This window comes from Garra rufa, chromosome 5 (assembly GCF_049309525.1).
Source record: "Garra rufa chromosome 5, GarRuf1.0, whole genome shotgun sequence".
In the NCBI taxonomy this organism is placed as follows: Eukaryota; Metazoa; Chordata; class Actinopteri; order Cypriniformes; family Cyprinidae; genus Garra; species Garra rufa.
The window spans coordinates 20,121,088-20,147,158 of NC_133365.1; the positions used below are offsets into that span (position 1 = coordinate 20,121,088).

Genomic DNA, 26,071 nt, shown 5'->3' on the forward strand with positions numbered 1-26,071 from the left:
TTCTGGGTTGTTAGATGCACAGGGGACACAATTATGACACTTAAACATTGAAAAAGTCAGATTTTCATGATATGTCACCTTTAAGTTAACTTTAGCTTTAACTGAAGTTAAAAAGTTAATTTGAATATGCATTATTCACCGGTGTCATTCACTTCCAGCTATTTTTAGCTGTAAAAAGCAGCTTGTTTTGCTGCTTGATATTACAAACTGGTGTTTCTTACCTTATTATTTTCATTTATTGTCTTCATTATAAACACACTGGGTTGTAGCACAAACAATTTTACCGTTTACTGCACTTTGTGATTCTTCTTGTTATTTCCCTAGCGTGGTTAATGAAGCGTAAGTCTCACACATTCACCGATAACAGAGTGCTTCCACAATGAAAAATAAGGTGGATAGGCCAGGCTTAAAATGCAGCAGTTTTATGCAGTATCTAACCTGAGGTCTCTGCATCACTCATCTCCAAAGGCACTATGGGGCTCCTTGGCATGAATAAAGACCCCCTAAATGATTCTGTTAATTTATTGACTTATTATTTACATATGCAAATGTAAAAAGTAGTCTTCAAACAAAGACTGTTTGCACATTCTGTTTGTTGTAGTACTGCAACACCAGGTGTTAATTCGACCTTTAATACAAGGAGTTTACTCTAGAGTGTTGTGCTTCTTAAGGCCACCCTGGTGATGACATTTAGCCTATCGCTCTTTTGGGGGAGTCAATTACTGTCAGTAAATGGAGAAACCTTAACGATGGCATTTAAGGTCGTTTGTATTGATTAAATGAGGATGCTGAAACTTTAATATCCTGAATTTGCTTGGTACAAGTTGGTTTGGGCTATAAATAACATTTGTATATTTTTCGTGTTTACATACACTGCCATTCAAAAGTTTGGGATCAGTAAGTTTTTTAAAGAAGTTTCTTGCTCATCAAGGCTGCATTTACTTGATTAAAAATACAGACAAAACGATTATATTGTGAAATATTATTACAGTTTAAAATAATGGCTTTCTGTTTTAATATATTTTAAAATATTATTTATTTCTGTGATGTAAATTCAAATTTTAAACAGTCATTACTCCAGTCTTCAGTGTCACATAATCCTTCAGAAATCATTCTGATATGCTGATTTATTATTAATGTTGGACACAGTTGTGCTGCTTAATATTTTTTTCGATTCTTTGATGAATAAAAAATCGAATAAGAACAAATTTTATTCAAAATAGAAATATTTTCTAACAATGTAAGTCTTTGCTATCACTTTTTATCAATTGAACACATCCGTGGTGAATAAAAGTATTAATTTATTTTTCAAAAAGACAGAATAAAAATGTACTGACCACAAACTTTTTATATTATTACAGTTTATATTATTACAAAATATTTCAAAAGATTTTTATTTTAAATAAATGCTGTTCTTTTTTTACTTTTTATTCATCAGAGATTCCTGAAAAAAATATATCACAGGTTCCAACAAAATATTAAGCAGCACAAAAGTTTTCAACATTGATAATAAATCAGCATATTAGAATGATTTATGCAGGATCATGTGACACTGAAGACTGGAGTAATGATATTGAAAATTCAGCATTGCATCACAGGAATAAATTACATTTTAAAATATATTCACATAGAAAACAGTCATTTTAAATTGAAATAATATTTTACAATATTACTGTTTTTTAATATATATTTTATCAAATAAATCCAGCCTTGATCAGCATAAGAAACTTCTTTAAAAAAAATAAATAAAAAAATAAAAATCTTACTGATCCCAATCTTTTGAATGCAGGTGTACATATTCAATACTTAAACATACACATACGGGAATAAAAATATACACTATCCCCAAAAATGTTGAATAATTGTGACCCTGGACTACAAAACCAGTCTTAAGTCGCTGGGGTATATTTGTAGCAATAGCCAAAAATACATTGTATGGGTCAAAATTATTGATTTTTCTTTTATGCCAAAAATCATTAGGAAATTGAGTAAAGATCATGTTTCATGAAGATTTTTTGTAAAATTCCTACTATAAATATATCAAAATTTAATTTTTGATTAGTAATATGCATTGTTAAAAACTTAATTTGGAGAACTTTAAAGGTGATTTTCTCAGCATTTTGATTTTTTTGCACCCTCAGATTCCAGATTTCAAATAGATGTATCTCGGCCAGATATTGTCCTATCCTAACAAACCATATATCAATAGAAAGCTTATTTATTGAGCTTTCATATGATGTACACATCTCAGTTTTGTAAAAATTTACCTTATGACTGGTTTTGTGGTCCGTGGTCACAATTATGATTTTTTGAAGAAAAGAAAAAAACATTAAAATGCATTTATTTGATAAAAATGCAGTTAAAGTAGTAACATTGTGGAATATTATTACAATTAAAAATAACTGTTTGTTCTATTTTGATATATTTTAAATTTTCATTTATTCCTCTGATAGTTAAACTGAATTTTCAAGAGCCATAATGTTAGTTAGTTGGCACTTATTTATTAATAATTCTTTTATTATTATCAACGTTGTAAACAGTTTTTGTTGCATAATATTTTAAGAAAACGTAATGCTTCTTTTCAGGACTCTTTAATAAATAGAAAGCTCAAAAGAACAGTAGGCTATATTATTGCACAGTACATATATTAATGACTATTAATTATTATTATTAACTTCTGTTAGTTCTAAACGACAAATCTGTATTTAACAATGTGTCAGCTTTCATTTTTATTATTAGTATTATTAGTGGTACCCAAGGAGGACGCAGTCTCCATGGCAACCTCGCCACTCCTCTTATTATCCTTATAGTTAGGTCCTGGCACTTGTGCTGTGAACTGTGCTGTTTCGCGCGCGCGCTGAGAGCTTGAGTCCAGCAGTGATCGCAGATTACGAGCGCGCTCTCCACTCCAGCAGCTCGTCACCCGCTGTTCGCGCTGCTCGGGTCCCTCGCTAGGTTTTTGAATTTCCCACGCCAGTTCGTGTCACATCCGGTTCAGCACCACTGCTTGGCCCCGCTTCTCAAATTTCCTGCCCACACCTACTCTCTCGTATTAACCAGCCAAGTTTGTCTAGTGATGAAGTAATATTTTCGCCGCTTTCGTGCTCATCCCTACATTCGCGATCGGATCGCCGGTCTAGCAAGATAGAGGACGAGGAGGCGTCGAGGAGCTGAGATGAGATAAATATGCAAAGAGGCGGCTCTGCAAACCATTCCAATCTCATTTTTTCCATTATTTTGGCGCTGAATTAAAACACATACGCACATTCAAGAGGAGCATCTGATAGAGAGCCGGACAGCTGGACAGAAAACAGCTCTGCATGTGATATCCTCGGATCAGGTGGCATCGGCGGCAGAAGATGCAGCCTGCAAGCAAGCTCCTGAGTCTCACCCTCCTTGTACTGATGGGCACTGAACTCACCCAAGTAGGTTTATAAACGCCATTTTCAGCGCACATCTTGGGCTAATTAGGCAGATAGGCTCAAAATAAGCCGGTTTCGTCTATTATCATAAGGGCAGATTAATCTATTGCAGCGGAGATCGGGATGGACTAATATGATTAAACCTCTTTTGGAGGAAAAAAATCACAGCGGGGTTCTTCTTTCAGCTTTCATGCCACATGGCTTGAGGTTTTTTTTAAACACTAACTTTTATGTGGGATGTAGGCTTTATCGTGGGTGATTATCAATGTCTTTACAGAGTAATACTGGACAGTTTTAGCATTTGAAGATAAATGCGTCTTGGTAGCAGTGAAATCTCTGTTAGTGCGTGTGTGAGAGACTGATCATCAGTATCATTTTATCATTTGTATGATTATTCCTATTCTAGATAAAACACTCCAGGGCTTGTGCAGTGTATTCTCATTATCCACACACTGTGATTGTCTCTGACACTCTACAATCTCACTTTGAAGACAAAAATAGCAAGTAAATTGCTTTCTCCACACTCCACATTGATGCTTGCTCTTCAGTAACTAGTTTTCCTTACGCCTTGACATCAAATCTCTGTTGGTGAGTTAATCAAATGGTCACAGCTATACTGAAGCAACAAGGTCATTAATGTACAGAAAATTTATATTCCAAATTTAATTAAGTTTAGTCTCTTTTCTATATTCACAATGGTTTGTTTTGTGCAAAAAAAAACAAGGGTTTGTTACATTTGTTTGTATTTTATTTCTTTTTATTTTGGGGGACATTTTATTTTACCTTAATACTACAGTTAGCTCTTTTTTAAACATGTTAATATGTTTTAATTCATTATAGATCCATGAATTATTGAATGATCATTCATCCTAAAACTAAATGCCCTATAATTTAAATCACTGAACAAAAAGATCCTGTCAGATTTAATAAAAATTCAGGTTGACAAAATATTTGTGACCCTGGACCACAAAACCAGTCATAAGGGTACATTTTCGAATAAATAAATAAGCTTTCCGTTGATGTATGGTTGGTTAGGATGGGACAATATTTGGCCGAGATACAACTATTTGTATCTGGTATCTGGAATCTGAGGGTGCAAAAAAAAAAAAAAAAAAACAGAAAATAAAAATACAGAAAATCGCAAATCCAAATTAAGTGCTTATTCTAAGTTTATAGAATATCCTAATATCCTAATGAATGATTGATTTGACCCGTATAATGTATTGTTGGCTACAAATATACCTGTGCTACTTATGACTGGTTTTGTGGTCCAGGGTCACATATATTGTTTCCTCCCTTATTATGTTAACCATGGCATTAGACTTAATATTATAGCATGATAATAATATCTTAAGTTAAATATTGGTTTAGACAGTATTTTTTTTTCCTAATTCAGAATGTTGTTGTTTCACATTTATAAAATTGTTTAGAATGTAAATATGATTGACTTGCACAGGAGGAAATCTTCTCATGTGCAAATCAATAATTGATCAGATATTTCCCCTTATGCATTAGTGCAGGTGAAAACAAGTGTTGCTACCCAAAATGTAAAAGAAGGACAGAAAATGAAAAAGAAGAGAACTAGGATGTTGATTAGATCAGTTACAACGTATCTATGGTGCATTTGTGCATAAAACAAATATGTAAAACAATAATAATATGGTGCATGGTTGGGTGTTGAGAGGTCTAACTGGAACTTTTATCCAGGAGAAAAATGTTAAACTGAGAAGGAAACCTGTACTGCCCTCTGTTGGCTAAATAAAACCATGACATGCTAAGAGATGACTGCTGTCAGCGATCATATTAAAAGGTTCAGAAGTGACATAAATAGCACTCATAATGCACTCTAAGTGAGTTATCTTTTTAATCTAACATCTGTTGATATTTCAGGGTTTAATGAAATGCTCAGAGAGCATTACCAATCATAGCTACTTTAGAAAACATAAATAATGTAGGTACTGTGTAGAGAATAGAGAGAGCCTAGATGGCTGCAATATTACACCGATGATGAGCCGCAACACAGCGGGCAATTATTCAGTGGGGTCGACTGTGAGGAGGAACCTCAACCAGTCTGGCGTAACCCAGTTTTTTAATATATATTCTTATCCACCTTTAACAGTCCGTCTTTAACGCGTTTGTGTATATTAGGCATCCCAAATGTATACCTGTTTTGCCGACGCCCCGTTCAGTACTTTTTTATTGAGTCGTATAACAGTGAATAAATAATCAAACATCGCTTACTGTTTCAAAGGCACCTAAGTGTTGGGAGCAGAATAGGCTACACTGTTTTGTCTGTTGAAAGCTTTTTAACTATCGCTGTCAGTGTGAGAGTAGGCTACGGAAAAAACTTTATACGTCTACAGTGATTTAGTATATTCGTGCGTCAAGCGCCGGGAGGAGGTTTGTGATATTTATGAATATTTCACCAGTATAGCGGGTGGGCGGAGGCACGGAACCAATGAGATGAGATGGTCTGCTGAACTGCCGTCATTATTCGCGTGAAGAGAGAAGACAGAAGAGCGCTCTTCTTCTAAACCAAGAGAGCTTGAGTAATTATAAAGTTCAGTATAGGATAGTGCGAGTAGAAATGCTCGAGATGAATTCATTTAAACCGGGTGCTTTACAGAAGCACATCACCTCTGTCAACAGCGCAGGTTACCAGCACAATTCTCAACTGGAATGTGTATAATGAAGGTTACTGGGAAAGAGAAGAGCAGAGATGTCGGTGCCTTTGCTGAAAATTGGAGTAGTGCTCAGCACGATGGCGATGATCACCAACTGGATGTCGCAAACGTTGCCCTCACTAGTAGGTCTGAATAGCACCAAATTAAGCGTGGCACCTCCGGGTGTGCCGGACCGGAGCACTGGCGTGAGTTTCTTAATTCTCTTTGTTCATGAGCTGTAACATTAAATTATTTACACGATATAAATTATACTATTTAAGTACGTTAGAAAATGAAAACATTTTGTTGTTTATATACTACTCTAAAAACATCCATTCCGACTCCGGAATATATAGTCTATGTATTTGTACAAGATACCATGTTAATATCATGGTTTTTGGACATGTTTTTGGCTGTACCGTAGTGGTTTCACACAAGTAGTGTGTAAATATCATAGTAGCCTATATAGATATGATAATTATTTCGTACTATGGATAGGTTCCATGGTATACCCTCTGATATCAACAGTGAAACTGCTTAAGTGTTTTGTGTATTGGTGGAAAAAATTGTAAGACCTCAATTATTCATTAGGACAGCATGGCTTTGAGTGCACCTCTTCCTCTTTTATGTCTCTGCATGATTCATGTAGTGTAGCAAGACAAAATGTGCCAAATAATGACAATAAAAAGCATTTTTTGACATTGAACCTTTGCAAAGGAAAGCTAAAATGCAATCATTAGTTCAGTGTTTTTTGTTTAAGACATCTTGTATTTATCAGTAGGTGTATGAGACAAGGTAATAGGCACCAGCTTGGAGTTTGACTCTAACAGTGACAGAGTGTGAATTAATTTTAATGGATATCCAAAATGTGACCCTGTACCACAAAACCAGTTATAAGTAGCACGGGTATAATTGTAGCAATAGCCAACAATACACTGCATGGGTCAAAATTATCGATTTTTCTTTTATGCCAAAAATCATTAAGATATTAAGTAAAGATCATGTTCCATGAAGATATTTTGTAAATTTCCTTCCTATATATTACAATTTAGTAATATGCATTGCTAAGAACTTTAAAGGTGGCTTTCTCAATGTTTTTATTTTTTGCACCTTCAGGTTCCAGATTTTCAAATAGTTGTATCTCGGCCAAATATTGTCCTATCCTAACAAACCATACATCCAATTCCACAAAATTGACCCTTATGAAAAACCTTTGTATTCTCAGGTTCAAACGGTGCAATCAGGTAAAAGATGCATCTCAGCGGGGGGATTATTGACTTTGAGTGTGTTTATAGTCTTGAGTCATTTTTATTCGTCACCTGCTATCCTGTGTTGAAATCTATACTAATTAAATCAGGTGTTTGTGAACAAAGGGAAAGATATAATCTTTTCTTTTTTATTTAATCTTCTTATATAATACTGTACATACATGGTATTGTGATAAGCTCGTCAAACAGTAAAAACATTAGATGTTATTATAATCTGAATTCAGCATTACAATGGCATGAGATTTGCAAAGATGTTTCTTCGGTTTAATAAAAAAATGCTTTCTGTCCGCACTGGTTATGAATATGGATTATTCATTAGATTACTCAGGATTAGGACAAGACATACGGAAACGCTCACTCTTCCAGATGGCTCTTTTATGTAAAGCCACTGGGTCATAAAATCCCCTTCGAGAAAAGACCATTTCACATCAAAGCAACTATGAAAATCCTTAAAAAAACTGTGTTGTGTCAGTATTGACCACTAATACACTGCTCCTGATGGACAAGGAGAAACAAAATAATACTGAGATTCGTTCCTTGGCCTTGTTTTTTGTTTGTTTGTTTGTTTTTTTCAGTTTATTCTGATGAAACTCATACCTCTATAGTTATCACAAGTCATCCTTACAATTACAAAACGCTTGTCTATATCATCCAGCTAAATAATGTTACCTTGGTTACATTTCATAAACCACAGGCTACCGAATGTTCAATTTTCCGAGACATTAAAAATGCATAAATGTGATCCTGGAACACAAAACCAGTCATAAGTAGCACTGGTATATTTGTAGCAATAGACAAAAATACACAGTATGGGTCAAAATTATCGATTTTTCTATTATGCCAAAAATCATTAGGATATTAAGTAAAGATCATGCTCCAAGAAGATATTTTGTAAATTTCCTACCATAAATATATTAAAACTTAATTTTTGATTAGTAATATGCATTGCTAAGAACTTCATTTGAATAACTTTAAAGGTGATTTTCTCAATATTTAGATTTTTTTGCACCCTCAGATTTCAGATTTTCAAATAGGTGTCACAAATGGACCCTTATGACTGGTTTTGTGGTCTAGGGTCACAAATGTATAAATATTGCAGCGTAAAACTTGCACTGGCATGGCAGTTTCCATTAACTGGCCAGAAACTCTTTCACTCTGACCCTTGTGTAGAGTTCAGGTAAATAACCTTCGCAAAGACTGCAGTGGAAGAAAAAAGAAAACTGTTACAAAGCTGTTTCCCATAAAGCACATCCCGATCAGTGACTGACCTTTTCTTATCCTCTTTGTTGCCCCTTGCCCAGGTGCTGCCTGCTAACCCAGAGGAGTCGTGGCAGGTGTACAGCTCAGCTCAAGACAGCGAGGGCAGGTGTGTGTGCACTGTTGTGGCTCCTCAGCAGACCATGTGTTCACGGGATGCCAGGACCAAACAACTGAGACAGCTCCTGGAAAAAGTAACCGTTTAAAATAATCCACACACCTCTCCACACAAAGCACAGCTTTCTTTTCAACAAGGCTGTCACTCAACACATAGCTTATTATTTTTCTCTTCTGTTTCTCTCTCAGGTCCAGAACATGACTCAGTCCATCCAGAATCTTGACCAGAGGACCCAGAAAGACCTGCAGTATGTGCAAAGGATGGAGGTGCAGTTGAGAGGCCTGGAATCCAAGTTCAAACAGGTGGAGGAAAGCCACAAGCAGAATATCGCCAAGCAATACAAGGTGCGCACAAATACATGAGCTCATCCAGATCGGTGTGGTTATTCCATTGTCTGTGTCATATTTCATTCGTGTTTCAACCGCATACAATATGTCTCATTTACCAAAAGGTTAACTCACTTATTTAATTCAGCTCCCGATACTGGCCTTTAACATTACATGAACAAATCAATCCAGTGAGCATATTCATTTTCTCTACATTTTTATGCCAAGTGAGCTCAGAAAATTTGTTATGAATGAATTTGGACGCCACAAGACGTGAATTACAAAATATGCTTTATTTTGGCGACATAGCATCTTTTCCATCTTAGCTATTGTTAGCTGTCTGACATCAATTGCATCTGCATGCTAATAAGGCCGCTGCTATTTTTCTAAATGGAGGCGCAGTGTTTTTGTTGCACGTTGCAATTTGTAGTGTGTATATCGAGCTCCCAGAGCAGCATCGATTTTAGAGATCAGTCTAGCACAGTCTCTTAGCTCCTTTAAAGTCTTTTAAACAAAAATAAAGTATTGAGCATTTTGTTCTAGGTGAACTGAACAACACGGTCTCAATTCCAAGTCGTCACATATTGACGTTTGGTCAGGACCCTTTGGCGTCACATTTTGACACACAGGGTACCCCTTCAGCGTCATTTATGGACGTGCAGGGTCCTCCACTGCTTTAAATAAGAAACCCTTGGCATCAATAAGCTGACGCGAAAGCTTATTCAAAAAATGCCGCCAGACAGCAGAAGCATTACGTCAGCCTTGGTTGTGAAATTCTATTGGCTCTTGTGTGTCTCGTGACCGATTACGTCATGCTAATGTTCGGGCGTATTTTTTTGAATAAGAATGTGAGCACGTTAACAAAGTGGGATAATTTTTAGCGATTAAAACCTTATGTTTTACTTTCTTCTTCGCATAAAGATATCGTATGGCTTCAGAAGACTTGGAATGCAACACGACTTGTTTGTAATGCTTTTTTACTGCTTGTTTATGGTCAGTTTTTGCAATAAATACATGTGACTGTACTTATATTTGCCTGTGCTTTATATTGTTCAGAAGTGGGTAGGTTTAGGGTAGGGGTGGGTTTAGGTGCTCCAGTCAAAGTATAAATTTATATAAAATTGTTTACATTTTTACAAATGAATGCAAACCAGTAAGACAAACAAATGAAAACAGTGGAGGACCCTTCACGTCAAAAAACTACGCTAAAGGGGTACCTTAAGCGTCAAAATGCAACGCCAAGGGGTCCTGACCAAACGTCAATATGTGACGACTTGGGAGTGAGACCGTGTTGAACTGAATGTTACGGTCAAGAATGTGGCACCTCTTGTTCATTTACCAAGAAAAGTACGGCCTGACCTTTAAACATTTATTACATGAAGGCATCAAATATTTGAATGCAATCACTGGAAAAGGTCATCTTATAGATCATCGTATGATCTTTATACTCACATGGGAGTCCATATGGTGCACGTTTTCAGAAGTTCACGTATACACAGAGCATATGGCATCTATAACAGTCATGGCATTTCAGCTGATAAATAGGAATACATATAGAAGTTGAATAGGCGGTTTTAGACAAGGATGATTTTGGCTTATTGATCCTAGTTTTCAAATGTTCAAGGTCAGAACAAATGTTTTTTTTTTCATGTTCTAATTTTATTTAGATGCATTAAATTGATCAAAAGTGACAATTAAAAAAATAATGTTATAAAATATTTCTATTTCAATAAATGCTGCTTTTTAACTTTCTATTCATTACAGAATCCTGAAAAAATGTTTCAGTTTCCACAAAATACTAAGCAGCACTGTTTTCAACATTGATAATAAAAATAAATATTTCTTAAACACCAAATCTATGAAAGCCCATTTCCACAACTGAATAAAAGAGGTAACTACAACTTTTTATCTCACAATTCTGACTGTTTTTCTGACAATTTGCGGAATTACATCTCACAATTCTGACTGATACAAACTTGCAATTCTGAGTTTTTTGATCAAAATTGTGAGATAAAAACTTGAAATCGCATATTATAAAGTCAGAATTGACATATAAACTCAAAGTTTTTATATCTCACAATTCTGACCTTTTTTTATCAGAATTGCGTGATATAAATTCTGAGAAGTCTGACATTTTCTTGCAATTTCTTGTATTTCCCAATTCTGACTTTTTTTTTCTTGCAACTCTGGCTTTTTTCTCAGAATTGTGAGATATAAACTCACAATTGCAAGATATAAAGTCCAATTTCGAAAAAAAAAAAAGACTGATACTGCGTGTAGACTGTTTGTGTTATATAGTCAGAATTGTGAGAAAATTCTAAAAAAAGGAGTCAGAATTGCTAGTATATGTCTAGCTGTTCTGACTTTATAACTCACAATTGTGAATTTGCATCACGCAATTCTGAGAAAAAAGTTACAATTGTCTTTTTATATTCAGTGGTGGAAACTCTTATTCTCTTATTTAGCAGTGAAATTTCTTATTTGACACCAAAGACTGGAATAATTTGTCATCATAAAAAAGTTATTTTGAATTGTAATAATATTTATAATTCGTTCCCACGTCTTATTAATCTGTTCCCTTGTATTAGTAAATTGTGGCCATGTTGCACTAGCTTGTTCCTTCATTTTAATGAAATCAAAATGAGGAAACAAATGAGTACGTAATGCTTGGCCATGATTAATCTTATCATCAAAAAATCTTTTAAATGGGAGTGTACAATTCATCTATGTCTATATATATGTGTATAAACATGGCAGAACCCATCATGATTATTTGCACTTTTGCAAATAATTTCAAGCATGTGTTTGTGTGTTAGTTCATCCTATCAAATGATGTTTAAAATGAACTGTTGCATCATTTCTGTACAAACAGCTGTATCTGTGCAAATGTGTGTGTTAGAAAGGCTAGCGAGTTAGTTATTCAACAAATTTCATTTTCTTGCTTGCAGGGCTAACTTTATGAATTAAATCAAAGCTGCAGAGACTGAAGAACAAGTTCAATCCCATTGTAATCCTCAACTGGTCAACTGATTGCATCATTCAGTTTATTTTAAAAACAAAGCACCTTTGAATTCTGTTCGCAGTCTTTTTGTGCATGCCACTATTGCAGCCTACCATGATCAGATTTTCTTATGTTATGACATTTCCATGTCTACAATTCAGATTTGTTTATGCACATTTGGATCTTTTGAAACAAAGGAAACTATTGTTGTATGTGAAGCATGTAACCCTCGACACCTTGCATTTTAATGAAAAATAAAGAGAGTTTTTCCAAATTTTTGCCTGGTGTACTGAGAACTTGTTTTATGCCATGCTGAACTCTACATCTGTTTGCTAGGCACACTCAGAAATGGTGATAGGGTAGGCAGAGAGGGCAAGTGTAGGGCAAGACAGGTGTTTGGACGCAATCGTTGCACGCATGCCTACTGAACCAAGCCTATTTTAACCTTTCAGGCCATAAAAGCGAAAATGGAGGAACTTAGGCCAATGATACCAGTGTTGGAGGAATACAAGGCCGATGCAAAATTGGTAATGCAGTTTAAAGAGGAGGTCAAGAATCTGACATCAGTGCTAAGTGAACTGCAGGAGGAGATCGGGGCCTTTGACTACGAGGAGCTTCACAACAGGGTGTCTAATCTTGAGGAGAGGCTCCGTGCATGCATGCAAAAATTAGGTAGGATGAGTTGGAGCACAAACACAAACAACCTTTATATTTCAATTAAAAAAGTAGATCTTTTTTTGGTTACAACACACTTAAGTATGCAAGAAAATGTTCTGTTTTTACTAGTACACACTTCTTTTTGAATCACAAAAAAGTAAAAAAAAAAAAAAAAAAAAAAGCTACTACAAAAATTGCTTTTATATTTATATAAGAAAACTAAAGACTGCACAAATAAAAGAACACTTTACATTTTTTTTCACACTTCACAAAACGTGCTAAAAATATACTGACCCTCAGCCCACCCAAGATATAGATGGGTTTATTTCTTCATCAAGACAGATTTGGATTAATTTAGCATTACTCACTTGCTCACCAATGGATCCTCTGCAGTGAATGGGTGCCGTCAGAACATTACATTAATCCACAAGTAATGCACATGACTCCAGTCCATCAGTTAACATCTTGTGAAGTGAAAAGCTTTGTGTTTTTAAGAAACAAATCCATCAATAAGTGTTTTCACTTTAAACCGTTGCATCTGGACGAAATATGAGTTTATAATCCATAATAACACTTCCTCCAGTGAAAAATGCCATATTATTGTTATTATTGATTTTTATTCACAAGACGTTATTCGCTGGACTAAAGTTGTGTGGATCATTTGTGGATTATTGTGATGTTTTTATCAGCAGTTTGGACTCTCATTTTGACGGCACCCATTCACTGCATATCCATTGCTGAGCAAGTGATGCTAAATTTCTCCAAACCTGTTCTGATGAAAAAACAAATTTATCTACTTAGTACATTTTCAGAAAAGGTTCATTTTTTGGCTATTTCTTTAAAAAACACATGTTCATAGAAAATTTGAAATAGCTAACAAAGTGTAACCTCAATATTTATTGAAAATGCAAATTCAAGGATGCTTTGCATTACACACACTAGTCCTGACTGAATGAATGATGATTGAGCAAAATACAAAACACTGTAATTTATTGTGCTGCTCGAAGGCATTAGCATGCTGAATCTAAACAACACAACATATACACCGGTCTTCCTTTATCCCTGTCATTTTCCCTGTTTGAAATGCTGTATCTCAGCATAGCTAATCTGATACAGATAGTAGCAGCAGATTCAGATGTTGCCTTATTCTGAAGTGAGGAATGGATCTCATATGGATGTTAGACAGAGACGTGACTAATGAGAAGCTGCTGTGCTGTTCTCTCTAACAAATGCCTTTGGGTCCACCTGAGCCATGGCATGAATTCGTAGCGACTTTACAGGTTAATTAAGTAACATTATCAAAATTCAGGATGACAGGACACAGTCCCTGACACGTCTCTGATTTATAAACAAATGCTCAGTTAAATGAACTTCATGCGATTTTATCTAAAAGCAAAACGTACATTTTCACAGAAATCTTAATAACCATTCATACATTGAAATATAGGTCAGGAGCCCTGTGTAACAATAGAGGATTGCTCTGGCTTCTTTTTGGAGCATTTATTTTAGATTCAGACGAATAACAGATTTAGTACTCATGCATAATGCAAATGCAGCCTTACTTTTGATTGATTAAAGGAGGACACCATGCTGGGTTTTGGTGCTTAACAATAAATACCAAAAAAAGAGCTGCCGTTTTAAGTTTTCCACTGAGCCAAAAGCTACATGCAGTGATAAAGAGAACCATCTAAATATGATCATGGGATTCTATTGAAAGATTACTGCTCTCAGTATAGTAATCTCCTGGCTGCATGAATTTCTAATGCTGCATTTCGCAAGGGAGTTAAATCACTGGACGGGGAAAAAAAAACACTGATAATTTGTTCACCGGTATAAATAACGCGGACTTCATTCATAGTTAATATTACATTCATAGTTAATAGGGTTTGGGAGAAGCCTGAACCAATTATTTTGTGATTGTTGCCCATAAAATTTCAAGCAGGTTCAACAGTATCCTGTGATGTGCCTTAATGTTTGTCCAATTATTCTATAATTATTATGACTGCAATTTATATGAGCCCATATTCATTTTAGAGTTGCATAATGATTAGTCGCAATTTATTGATTCAAAAAGTTTATGTTTATATACTATGTGTGTGTACTGTGTATATTTATTATGTATATATAAATACACACATACATGTATATATTAAGAAAAAATATATTAGATTATATGTGAAGTATTTATATTTATACATAATATAATTTATATACAAGTATTAACATACAAATATGCTACAATGTTACAATTTTTTTAATATATACATATGTATTATGTATATACATATTTATATATGCATAATAAATATAGATAGTACACACATATAGTATGTAAACATAAACATTTATTTTGAAACAATTAATTGCAATTATTACAATTTCAAATAACTGTTTCCTATTTGAATCGATTTTAAAATATTAATCCTAAAAATAATTTATTCCTGTGATGGCAAAGCAAAAAATTTTGCAGTCATTGCTCCAGGTTTCAGTGTCACACGATCCTTCAGAAATCATTTTAATAGGTTTTTAATACGCCGAATGCTCAAGTATTTCTTCTTATTGTCAACAGCAAACAGTTGCTCTTTTTAATATTTTTGTGAAAACTGTGATACATTTCCAAGATTCTCTGATGACAAAGTTCAAAAGAACTTTTATTTGAAATTATTTTTTTAAACAATTTAAAAGACTTTACTGCCACTTTTGATCAATTTAATGCATCCTTGCTGAATAAAAGTAATAAACTCTTTTTTAAAAACATTTTGAATGATGGTGTTTACACTGTGAAAAAAATTCCATATAATTTACGGTAAAAAAAAAAACGGCAGCTGTAGTTGCCAGAATTTTACTGTAAAAAAATACGGTAGCAACATTTTAGGTTTTACAGTTTTAATATAAATTTACAATTTAATATGGTAATTTCAGTGTTAATATACCAATATTATAATAAACCGTATATAGTAGGTGAACCATTTAACAGGTTTTTACAGTCTTTTACTGTTAAATTTATGGTCTTTTTTTTACATATTATATGTACATACATATATTAATTTGTATCTAAATTCTTGATTCAAAGTCAACAACTATTTAAAATTCTGTGTATTTTCTTGGAAAGATGCACGTTGTGTTGTAAAAGACAAATTCACTTGATAGCTAAGAATAAAAATCGCCAAGTCAAAGTAAAGAGTTATTCATACATTAAGGGAGGTATTGGGTTTCCGCTAAGCTTTTCTAACAGATTATTTTCCATTACGCATAGCACAGTAGATTTAGCAAAAGAAAACATGGGATGGGTTGGCAACATTTAATACCATGACATTATGTAAATATCTGATAAAATTACATAAACATATTATCTAGGCAGCAGTAGTCACACATTAGCGATGTATGACCGTGAACTCAGTATTGCTTGCTGTATATTTCAACATAATTGCATCAACAGTCAGTGTCACGAGCACTATAGATCCTAGTCTTCAATTCACTGTATTTTCAGTTGTACTACTGCTTTCTTCACTATGTTATCACCTAAATACACTAATAGAACTGCAATTTATCGCCTGTGACAGACTATTCAGCTAACATTTGGCCGTTGGGTCTGGTGTAAAGATTGACCACCTGTGCCGAGACAATAATCGGGCTGGTAATTATGTGAATATTATGTGCCATAGAATATCTTTGAATGTAGGTTTTGTTCACAGAAGTGTGTCTGGAATGGAGAATTGGGTGAATAAATTGCAACTCACTCAATCCCAAAAGGATTATGAAATTGCACAGGTCAATATTAGCAGATTATGAGTAATCATATATAGAGGTCAGTCTGTTCAAAAGCTTTGCAATGACTTTAATATAGGGTAAATCAATCTGTTTCAAACTAGTAAGTAGATACAGTTCAGTGATTTGTAATTTTAAATAAGAGTACAATATAAAATTAATATGAGACATGGGAAGTCATCCGGTCATGATGAAATAAACTCAGAAAGTTTTTTATAACCTGAAAGGGTTTATTTTGTGACAATGACTCAATGAGTGTACATGAAATATTGATTTGAGGTTTTTATCATGAGAGAAGAAAATGATTGCAGAGGGAAATAAGAGCATGGAGACTGGTTGCCAGGGACAACTGTCAGATATACAGTTTCACGTCATTATGACCGCAGAATTCTGTGATTGACCAATCAGAATCAAGTATTCTGGAGAGCCATGTAGTGACACCAGATAGCCAGGTCAGTGAAATACAAAACAGTTCTTTCTCCAGAACTGGCTCCGGTGAGCTTTTACATAAACCAGGGCGCTGATCGCATTTCAGTGCCAAGAACAGAATATTGGAAAAATATCATGGGAAACGGAGGAGTGTCTATAAATGTACATTTCATTTAAAAACAGTTGCTTAGCCCCAGTGGACTACCAGAACCGCACAGCCAGAGAGAGAAAGGGAAACAGCATCAGTTCTCCGAAAGACACAAAGTGACAGAGAAAGAGATAAAAAAGTGTTTCAGAAAGAAGTATAAATGAGAGAAGAACACACTTCCTTGTGTATGAGGACTCTTACAACACTGCAGCCGTCTACACAAGTTATGCTCCAGTGCGTCTGTCTGACACTGTGTCAAAACATAGAGTATGAGAGGTTCACTGATGCCTGCAAACTTCTGCCTGAGTGCCTAACACACGGCAGAATATGACAGGAACTCCAACGCCTCCCCCATCCACCACAAGGCCATTTACCAGCGCAAAACACTGAAGTTTCACGGCATCTCACTCACTCATAAAAAAGCAAAGCAGAAGCACGTTAATAGGAAATGGAAGAATTCACCAGAAATGAAAATTGTCATCATTTACTCACCGTCACATCATTACAAATCCAAATCCAGATCCTACACAACGAAAGTGAATGGTTACAGCACTCTATATGACTCATGCATTATATCAAGTTATTAATGTGATTTGAACATGCATATTCAAATGTAGCACATCTCAAACAATTATGATGCACACGAGAACAAATGACGTTTGGTGTCATTGACGCTAAACCTGGTGTGATACATCTCAATGCGCAACAATATCAGTGAATAAATGCCATGTTCTGGTGAACTAATGATATTCTCAGCATTAAACTACTAGCTGATTCATGTTGCATACACAGCCAGTGACCTTGCTGCTTTACATTTATATGGCTGGTTCTCATTCATTAGAGCATTTTGCAGTGCACCTTCATAGTTTCTCTGAACCCTGTATAGATGTTCATGTTTTTTTTCTTCACTCAAAAGAAATTAAGGTTTTTTGAGGAAAACCTTCCTGGATTTTTCTCCATAAGGTGTAGTTTAATGGTGGCCAATGGGTTGAAGGTCAAAATTGCAGTTTCAGTGCAGCTTCAAAGGGCTCTACACAATCCCAGCAGAGGAATAAGGGTCTTATCTAGTGAAACAATCGGCCATTTTCTAAAAAAAAAAAAAAAAGTATATACTTTTAAACCACAAATGCTCATCTAGCACTAGCCGGACTTCATGCATTATGTAATCACATTGAAAAGGTCACACGTGACGTAAGCAGAAGTACCAACTCAGTGTTTACAAAGCCAACATCCAAAAAAAGTCAAACGCTCTTTACAAAAAAAGTAAAACAATGATGTTGGACGATTTTGAAGTTGCAGAAGAAAATTAGATGTTTACCCTACCCTACCTTTTTGAACCGAAGTACACAGATGAAGAACTAACCATGCGTCACCCTTCGTGAAGTCGAAGAGCTAGTTCAAGATGAGCGTTTGTGGTTAAAGGTATTATTATTTTTCGTTTCACTACATAAGACCCTTATTCCTTGTTTGGGATCATTTAGAGCCCTTTGAAGCTGCATTGAAACTGCAATTTGGTCCTTCAACAGATTAATCCCACTGAAGTCCACTAAATGGAGAAAATTCTTAAAAATGTATTATTAATTAATTTCCTTTTGACTGAAGAAAGAAAGACATGAGGATCTTGGATGGCATGGGGGTGATTAAATTATCATGATTTTTTTATTTTAGAAGGGAATTCATCCTTTAACATTGTCATCCATTACCATGCTAAAATCTTCAGAGAACTGTCACGATAGAACTTTTTTCTTCACACAAAGCTATAATATGGCTTGTAGAGAGTCATAGCAAACGAGTCTTATGGACTATTTTTAGTAGGGCTACCTACTAATAGAAGACTAGCCATTAGTCGATGAGAAGAGACTTGGTCGACCAAAATTTTATCAGTCATTTAGTCGCAGAAAAAAATTCCACAGGAAGTGGAAAAGTCACGCTGTCCGTGACGTACACGGTTAATATAGTACATTGAGCAGGATATCCAAACGCTCACCTATCATTCATTGACCTCAAATGGACCATAAAACCAGTATTAAAGGAGTAGTTCACTTTCAGAACAAAAATTTACAGATAATGCACTCACCCCCTTGTCATCCAATATGTTCATGTCTTTCTTTCTTCAGTCATAAGGAAACTATGTTTTTTGAGGAAAACATTTCAGGATTTCTCTCCATATAATGGACTTCTATGGTGCCGCCGAGTTTGAACTTCCAAAATGCAGCTTTAAATGGCTCTAAACGATCACAGCTGAGGAAAAAAGGGTCTTATCTAGCAAAATGATCGGTTATTTTCTAAAAAAAAATTACAATTTGTATACTTTTTAACCTCAAATGCTCGTCTTGTCTAGCTCTGTGTGTACTCTGTGTAGAGATTAAAAAGTATATAATTTATAAATGTTTTTAGAAAATAACCGATCGTTTCACTAGGTAAGACCCTTCTTTCTCAGCTGGGATCATTTAGAGCCCTTTGAAGCTGCATTTAAACTGCATTTTGGAAGTTCAAACTCGGGGGCACCATAGAAGTCCATTATATGGAGAGAAATCCTGAAATGTTTTCCTCAAAAAACATAATTTCTTTACGACTGAAGAAAGAAAGACATGAACATCTTGGATGACAAGGGGGTGAGTACATTATCTGTACATTTTTGTTCTAAAAGTGAACTACTCCTTTAAGAGAACAGGTATATTTGTAGCAATTAGCCAAAAAAAACATTGTATAGGTCAAAATTCCTACCCTAAATAAATCAAAGCTTAATTTTTGATTAGTAATAAGCATTGCTAAATTCAATTAGACAAGGTTAAAGGCGATTTTCTCAATTTATTTTTTGCACCCTCAGATTCTAGATATTCAAATAGTTGTATCTCAGCCAAATATTGTACTATTCTAACCAAAAATTGACCCTTACGACTGGTTTTGTGGTTCATAATCACATATGGCTTTTCTTCTGAAATACGTAATGTTAACCTAGAAAAATGTGCGCCATTCAACTGTCCATGCGGAGTGTGGAAGTTGAACAGTCACGCACTTACTGCATGACAGATGGAGGCGGCATTGTGGTCACTTGCTCTTAAAGTACTCCGTCATATTTGGTCATATGGATAAAAGTAATACGTTTATCTTTCGAATCTGTAAATACTCTATGTTTATTTGTGTGCACTCAGAATAACAACGAAACGTTGCGCTTTTGCAAAATAATGTAAGTAAACAGGATGCGCTTTCTGCCGTCTCGGTCTCTGTGAATTTGAGCACGAAACTTCACAACTCTGTGTATGAGTGAAATTTCTACTTTTATATGAACCAATTCAAACAGAAAGCAAATATTCTCAGATTATGTAATCCATATGAAACATAGCATACAGGTGCAACACTACTGCAGAGATGACGAGTCAGTGTCGTCGACTTCATCAAACAAAGAAAGCACTAGTTTATCAATAAATTATTAAAACGTTAATGCAGTCTCCTTGTTGTTTTTCCCTGAAACATTCATAATTATTATATCTGCAGGTGCACTGTGGCAAGCTTTTTTGTGTACGCTTGAGCACTTATTAGGCTATGTAGGCAATTAAAGGCTCATTATTATGGTTTATATGGTTTGTTAATAAACATGCGACTAATAGTAAACTAATGCTTAAAATGAATGACTACTAGTCGACCAAAAAAATCTTTAGTTGAGAGCGGCCCTAATTTTCAGGTTAATTTCAGTGTGCTTGACAGACCCTGGTCACCATTCACTTTTTATTGTATGGAAAAGAGCAGCATGAACATTCTTCAAAGTATCTGTTTTATGTTTTATGGAATAAGAAATGCAAACATGAGGGTAAGGGTGATGAAAAATTCTGACAATAAAATGTTGATTTTTACTTACTGTGTTTTTCTATTATCAGCTTGTGGGAAGCTGACAGGAATAAGTGATGCTATAACCATAAAGACATCTGGATCAAGATATGGATCCTGGATGACGGATCCACTTGCCCCTGATGGTGATACGAGGGTGAGTTCATGAATTCTTTACGGTTTTAACTAAATTCCTATGGAGTTTTTGTGTAAGAGAAGAACAGCTTGAATCACTTCATAACCACAACTGGTTTTGTTTTTATTTCTTCATAGCTAAAATGTTTTTGACTTCATCTTATCAGCACTCTTTTTGTCTCTGCAGTATATTTTCTTGTAAACATGCCAAGAATGTAGTTTATTAAATTACCGGCACACATTAAGATGCAAATGATAGGTGTAAATCTTGCAAGATTTCATTAGTGTGGCAGCAAAGTCATTCCCAGTAAGAGCTGAATGATGTCTGTTAATTCCTGCGCCAGTATTTCCCATATACACAAATGCTGGCATATTGCTGTTGCTTTCATATCTTTGTTTTCAGGCATACTTTAATATTCTGTGCTAAAAAGCAAAATCGTGTTTGACTATTTTAGTTCCCTGCCTTTGTACAAGCTTTTCTGTCTGTCTCCAATTTCTTGAACAAATCAAACACATCCATCTTGGATAGATGTCAGTAGCAAGTAAGTTGCTTGACAACTAATCCACGATTCCATCATATATTAATGCAACAACTTCAAAGAGGATGGCTGAAGGTGAAGTGGTAGAGTTTTTAGCTCCTTTGAGATGGATCGATCCAGGAGAAAAGCCTAGAAACAGAAAGGCATCTGGCCTGCAGATCTGTCTGAGCCTTAAATGATTGATGAAGGGTCAGAGAGTTGCCCTTGCGTGAAGCCTCTGATAGCCTTAGTATTTATTTTAACAGTGAATGCACACTTAAAAGGGTCAGACAGTTTAAAAACATGCTTGTTTTGAGAATTGGATTTTAGGAAATCACTTTAGAGCAGGAATAGGAAAGTAGGCAAGTAAAAGAACTAATTTAATACATCACTCCCAGACTCAGATTGCATGCTGACCTTAACCGCAAAGGAATCAATGACATAAAAGAGCATCCACGATAAAGAAAAGGAAAAATCACATGTGCAAGTGAATGTCATGTGGTGTAACCATCAAGAAAAAACCTAATAACATATTTTCCTTTTACTGAATGCATGTTTTCACACATTTAATCATTAATTTAAAAATATATTTAAATATACCTTTCAAAGTAAAACATTTTGTAAACAAATATAATGAATGATCAATTAATAAATATTTTTATAGAGTCACAATACATGACATTTTACAACCAGAACTAACTTTGCCTCATCATAAAAGGTCAAATTATCTGATATTTTAAGTGGTTTATTGATCTAATGTCAAGTTTTTTGTTGTGTTTTGCGTTAATTGCACCACTTGACTTTTACTTGGTGGATTGAAGTTTTTTCAATTTTAATAAGCAGTGAACCAGATTCATTACTTTATTTTACAAAATAATAATGAAAAACTATACTAAACTGCTTAGTAAGGTATTCTTCAAGAATTTCATTATTTTGAGTGTTTTTTTCTTCATCATATAAGGACAATTTTATCACCTCCCAAACCCTCCGCCCCCAAAATAAAATGGTAGAACCTAAGACCATTTTCGATAGTGCTTTATTTTACAGTCCTATTCCATGTGTACATAATACATAGGTAATAACTAGGTGTTAATTTTGAACCATAACCTCATGAACCTATACCACACCTTAAAGGATTAATTCAATTCCAGAATATAAATTTCCAGATACATTACTCACCCCCATGTCATCCAAGATCTTCATGTCTTTCTTTCTTCAGCCGAAAAGACAGGTTTTTTGAGGAAAACATTCCAGGATTTTTCTCTATGCAGTGGACCTCAATGGGGATCAGGAGGTTGAAGGTCCAAATTGCAGTTTCAATGCAGCTTCAAATGGCTCTACATAATCCCAGTTGAGGAATAAGAGTCTAAATTAGTCTCTTAATTAGAGTATTTTGCTCTACAGTCTTAAAAAAAATAAAGAATAGAAGAACCTTTTTTGTCCCATAAAGAACCTTTAACATCTGAAGAACCTTTCTGTTTCACAAAAGGTTATTTAATGGCAAAAGAAGGTTCTTCAGATTATATAGAGGTAAGAAAGAGATGGTTCTTTAAAGAACCTTTGACTGAATGGTTCTTAGTGGAACCATTAGTAGAGACTCCAAGACCTGAAATGGGTGTGTCAGACAAAGGAGAGGTGCAAAATGTGCAGTGTTGGGGGGCCTCCAGAAACGTGGTTGGGAACCACTGTTCTATGGCATCGCTGTGAAGAACCTTTTAGAGCACCTTTCTGAACCAAAGTACACAGACAAAGAACTAACCATGTGTGACCCTTTTCAACATGATTACGTAATGTGTGAAGCGATCATTTCACTTGATAAGACCCTTATTTCTTGGCTGGAATCACGTAGAGCTCTTTGAAGCTGCATTGAAACTGCAATTTGGACCTTCAACCCATTGGCTCCAACTGAAGTCCACTATATGGAGAAAAATCCTGGAATGTTTTTCTCAAAAACCTTAATTTCTTTTTGACATTTTGGCTGATATGGGGGTGAGTAAATTATCAGGATTTGTTTTATTCTGGAACTAAACTGGTAAGTGTAGTTACCTTATATTACTCTGTACTTTCTTAGGTAAGTACATGAAAGTGTATGTACTGTAACATAAAGTTCAGCCCCATTTTTGTATTTGCGATGTAAAATGCATAAACACTGATGTGCATTCATTTTTCCCCTCCAGGTGTGGTACATGGACGGTTACCACAACAACCGCTTTGTCCGGGAATACAAGTCCATGGTCGACTTCATGTATTCAGACAACTTCACCTCACATCGCCTTCCTCACCCCTGGTCAGGCACAGGGCAGGTGGTCTACAATGGCTCCATCTACTTCAACAAGTTCCAAAGTAACACCATCATCAAATTTGACTTCAAGACAGCCACCATCAGCAAGTCCGGTCAGCTGGATTACGCTGGCTACAACAACCGTTACCACTATTCCTGGGGCGGTCACTCCGACATTGACTTAATGGTGGACGAAGGTGGGCTTTGGGCCGTCTATGCTACCAATCAAAATGCAGGGAACATTGTCATCAGCAAGATCAACCCATTGACCCTGCAGGTCATCAAAAGTTACACCACCAACCACCCAAAGAGGAGCGCAGGCGAGGCCTTCATGATCTGCGGGACGCTTTATGTCACCAACGGATACTCAGGAGGGACAAAGGTCTACTATGCTTTCCATACCAACTCTTCTACTTACGAGTATATCGACATCCCCTTACAGAACAAGTATTCCCATATCTCCATGCTGGATTATAACCCAAGGGACAGAGCTCTTTACGCATGGAACAATGGACACCAGGTGCTCTATAACGTCACCTTGTTCCACGTCATTCGCTCTGAGGAACTCTAAAGTGACATTCTCCATCCCTTTGAGATATACAGTAGCACCGATTGAGTTTATTGCTGAAAATAGAGTAATGCCTGATGATTGTTCAATAAAAGAAGACATAAAAATGTATCAAAAGTAATAGTCAATGGCAACATAATGAACAGCTGCCAAAAGGTCTTTCTTTCTTTTTTAAGCTTTCCTTAGATACTTGTGTTTGAATTTTCACTTCAAAAAAAGCTATTAATTAGTATTTTTGTCTTATCGTCCAGTAAAAATATTAAAGCATTCTTAAAACAAGATCAATTTACTTGAGAAGCAATATTGCGTAACTTGCAAAAATTTAAAGCGGACATTGGATGCCCATTTTCCACAAATTGATATGATTCTTTAGGGTCTTCATCAAATTTCTGCAACATACTTTGGTTAAAATTCCTCAACAGATTCCTCAATGGTCGCCTTTTTACCTTGTCAAAAACAGCGACCTGTTTCGGTGCATGACTCTTTAAATGATAATGAGCTACTGCTCACTCAACCACCAGACTCTTATGTTCACGTTTACATTCAACAACAAAATACCTACATTCCTTCCTTGCTCGAGCGTGGAGAAAATGGCCGACAGCGTAAAACTGCCTGAGGGCAGGAACTGCCTGAGAACTGCGGGAACAGCCTGAGGGACAGTCCGACAGCAGATGTGGGCGGAGCCTGAGCAGTATGACATCATACTGCCTCAGAAAATCAAAACGGCCTGATAATTGAGACTGTTTAGTTTTTTGGGGGATAAAAAAAAGAAGTGAATGGATTTTTATCATTGTAGGGTGGTTGCGTTCACAGACTACTAAGACACATTTATATGCAAACTATCATTAAAAAGTGCATTTTGCATCCGTGTCCCCATAGTTGAAGTTATAATTACTGTATATTATCTGAAAACAAACGCAACTTTGCATCAAGTAAATTTATGTTGTTTTTTTTAGGTATATTTAGATATTTAACTGCAAAACAAAAACACTAATTAACTAAATTATTTTTTACGGTGTTCGTAGTACTTGTACAGCTTTACGAACATAATTTAGTTACATACTAGAGGGCAAAGAAGTGTGACGCAAGAAAGATGTCATTTAGTTACCCAGTTAATGTCCTTTGTATCGAGAGCAATCAAAAAATATTTAACATCAACTAAAGAACCGAAGGCACTGACTGTTGGAGGCACTCTGTTAAAGAACTGCTGTTGTTGTGGCTGTATGTAGTTCATTTTTTTCGCAACGATTTGCATGAACATTTTTAGCACTACGATTCACATGATTGTATTTCTTTTCTTGCAGTAGTATGAACCTTGTATGTGAAAAAGAGATTAGATTAGTGATGGGTTTGCTATTCTTCTTGCCATATTTCATTTTTGCTGTATCTTTTGTGTTCTTTTTTAAATTTGTGTTCATAAAGTGACTCTTAAATAGTAGGATGGATTGTAAGAAAAAGAAGCCAAGAGTATATATATATAGATATAACTTGTCAGCAAAAAAAGGTGTCAAAAGACAATGTGAAAAAATGTATTTACCAGGTATTATTCTTTGACTGTATTTCAAGACAGATTCATGTGTCAGCTGTTAGAAGAAATAGACGGCGTCATCTAAAACTGTTACGCTTGCATCCGTGTTGTACTTGCGATGTGATTCATATCAATAAAGCCAGTCTTTATTTTACA

The 26,071-nt window shown here is 35.3% G+C and overlaps 1 protein-coding gene across 2 annotated transcripts; it reads left to right on the top strand.

Annotated features, from left to right (window-relative positions):
* Positions 1–2,892: 2,892 nt before the first annotated feature.
* Positions 2,893–26,071, top strand: olfm1a (olfactomedin 1a). 2 transcript variants are annotated; one of them, XM_073839591.1, is made up of 6 exons: positions 2,893–3,425; positions 8,655–8,804; positions 8,917–9,072; positions 12,508–12,727; positions 20,936–21,042; positions 23,716–26,071. In XM_073839591.1, the coding sequence occupies exons 1-6, from the start codon at positions 3,360–3,362 to the stop codon at positions 24,388–24,390; spliced, it is 1,374 nt and encodes a 457-aa protein (XP_073695692.1). In that variant the 5' UTR covers positions 2,893–3,359; the 3' UTR covers positions 24,391–26,071. The 2 variants fall into 2 exon arrangements, with proteins under 2 accessions (XP_073695692.1, XP_073695691.1); XM_073839590.1 differs by lacking the exon at positions 2,893–3,425 and adding an exon at positions 5,906–6,291.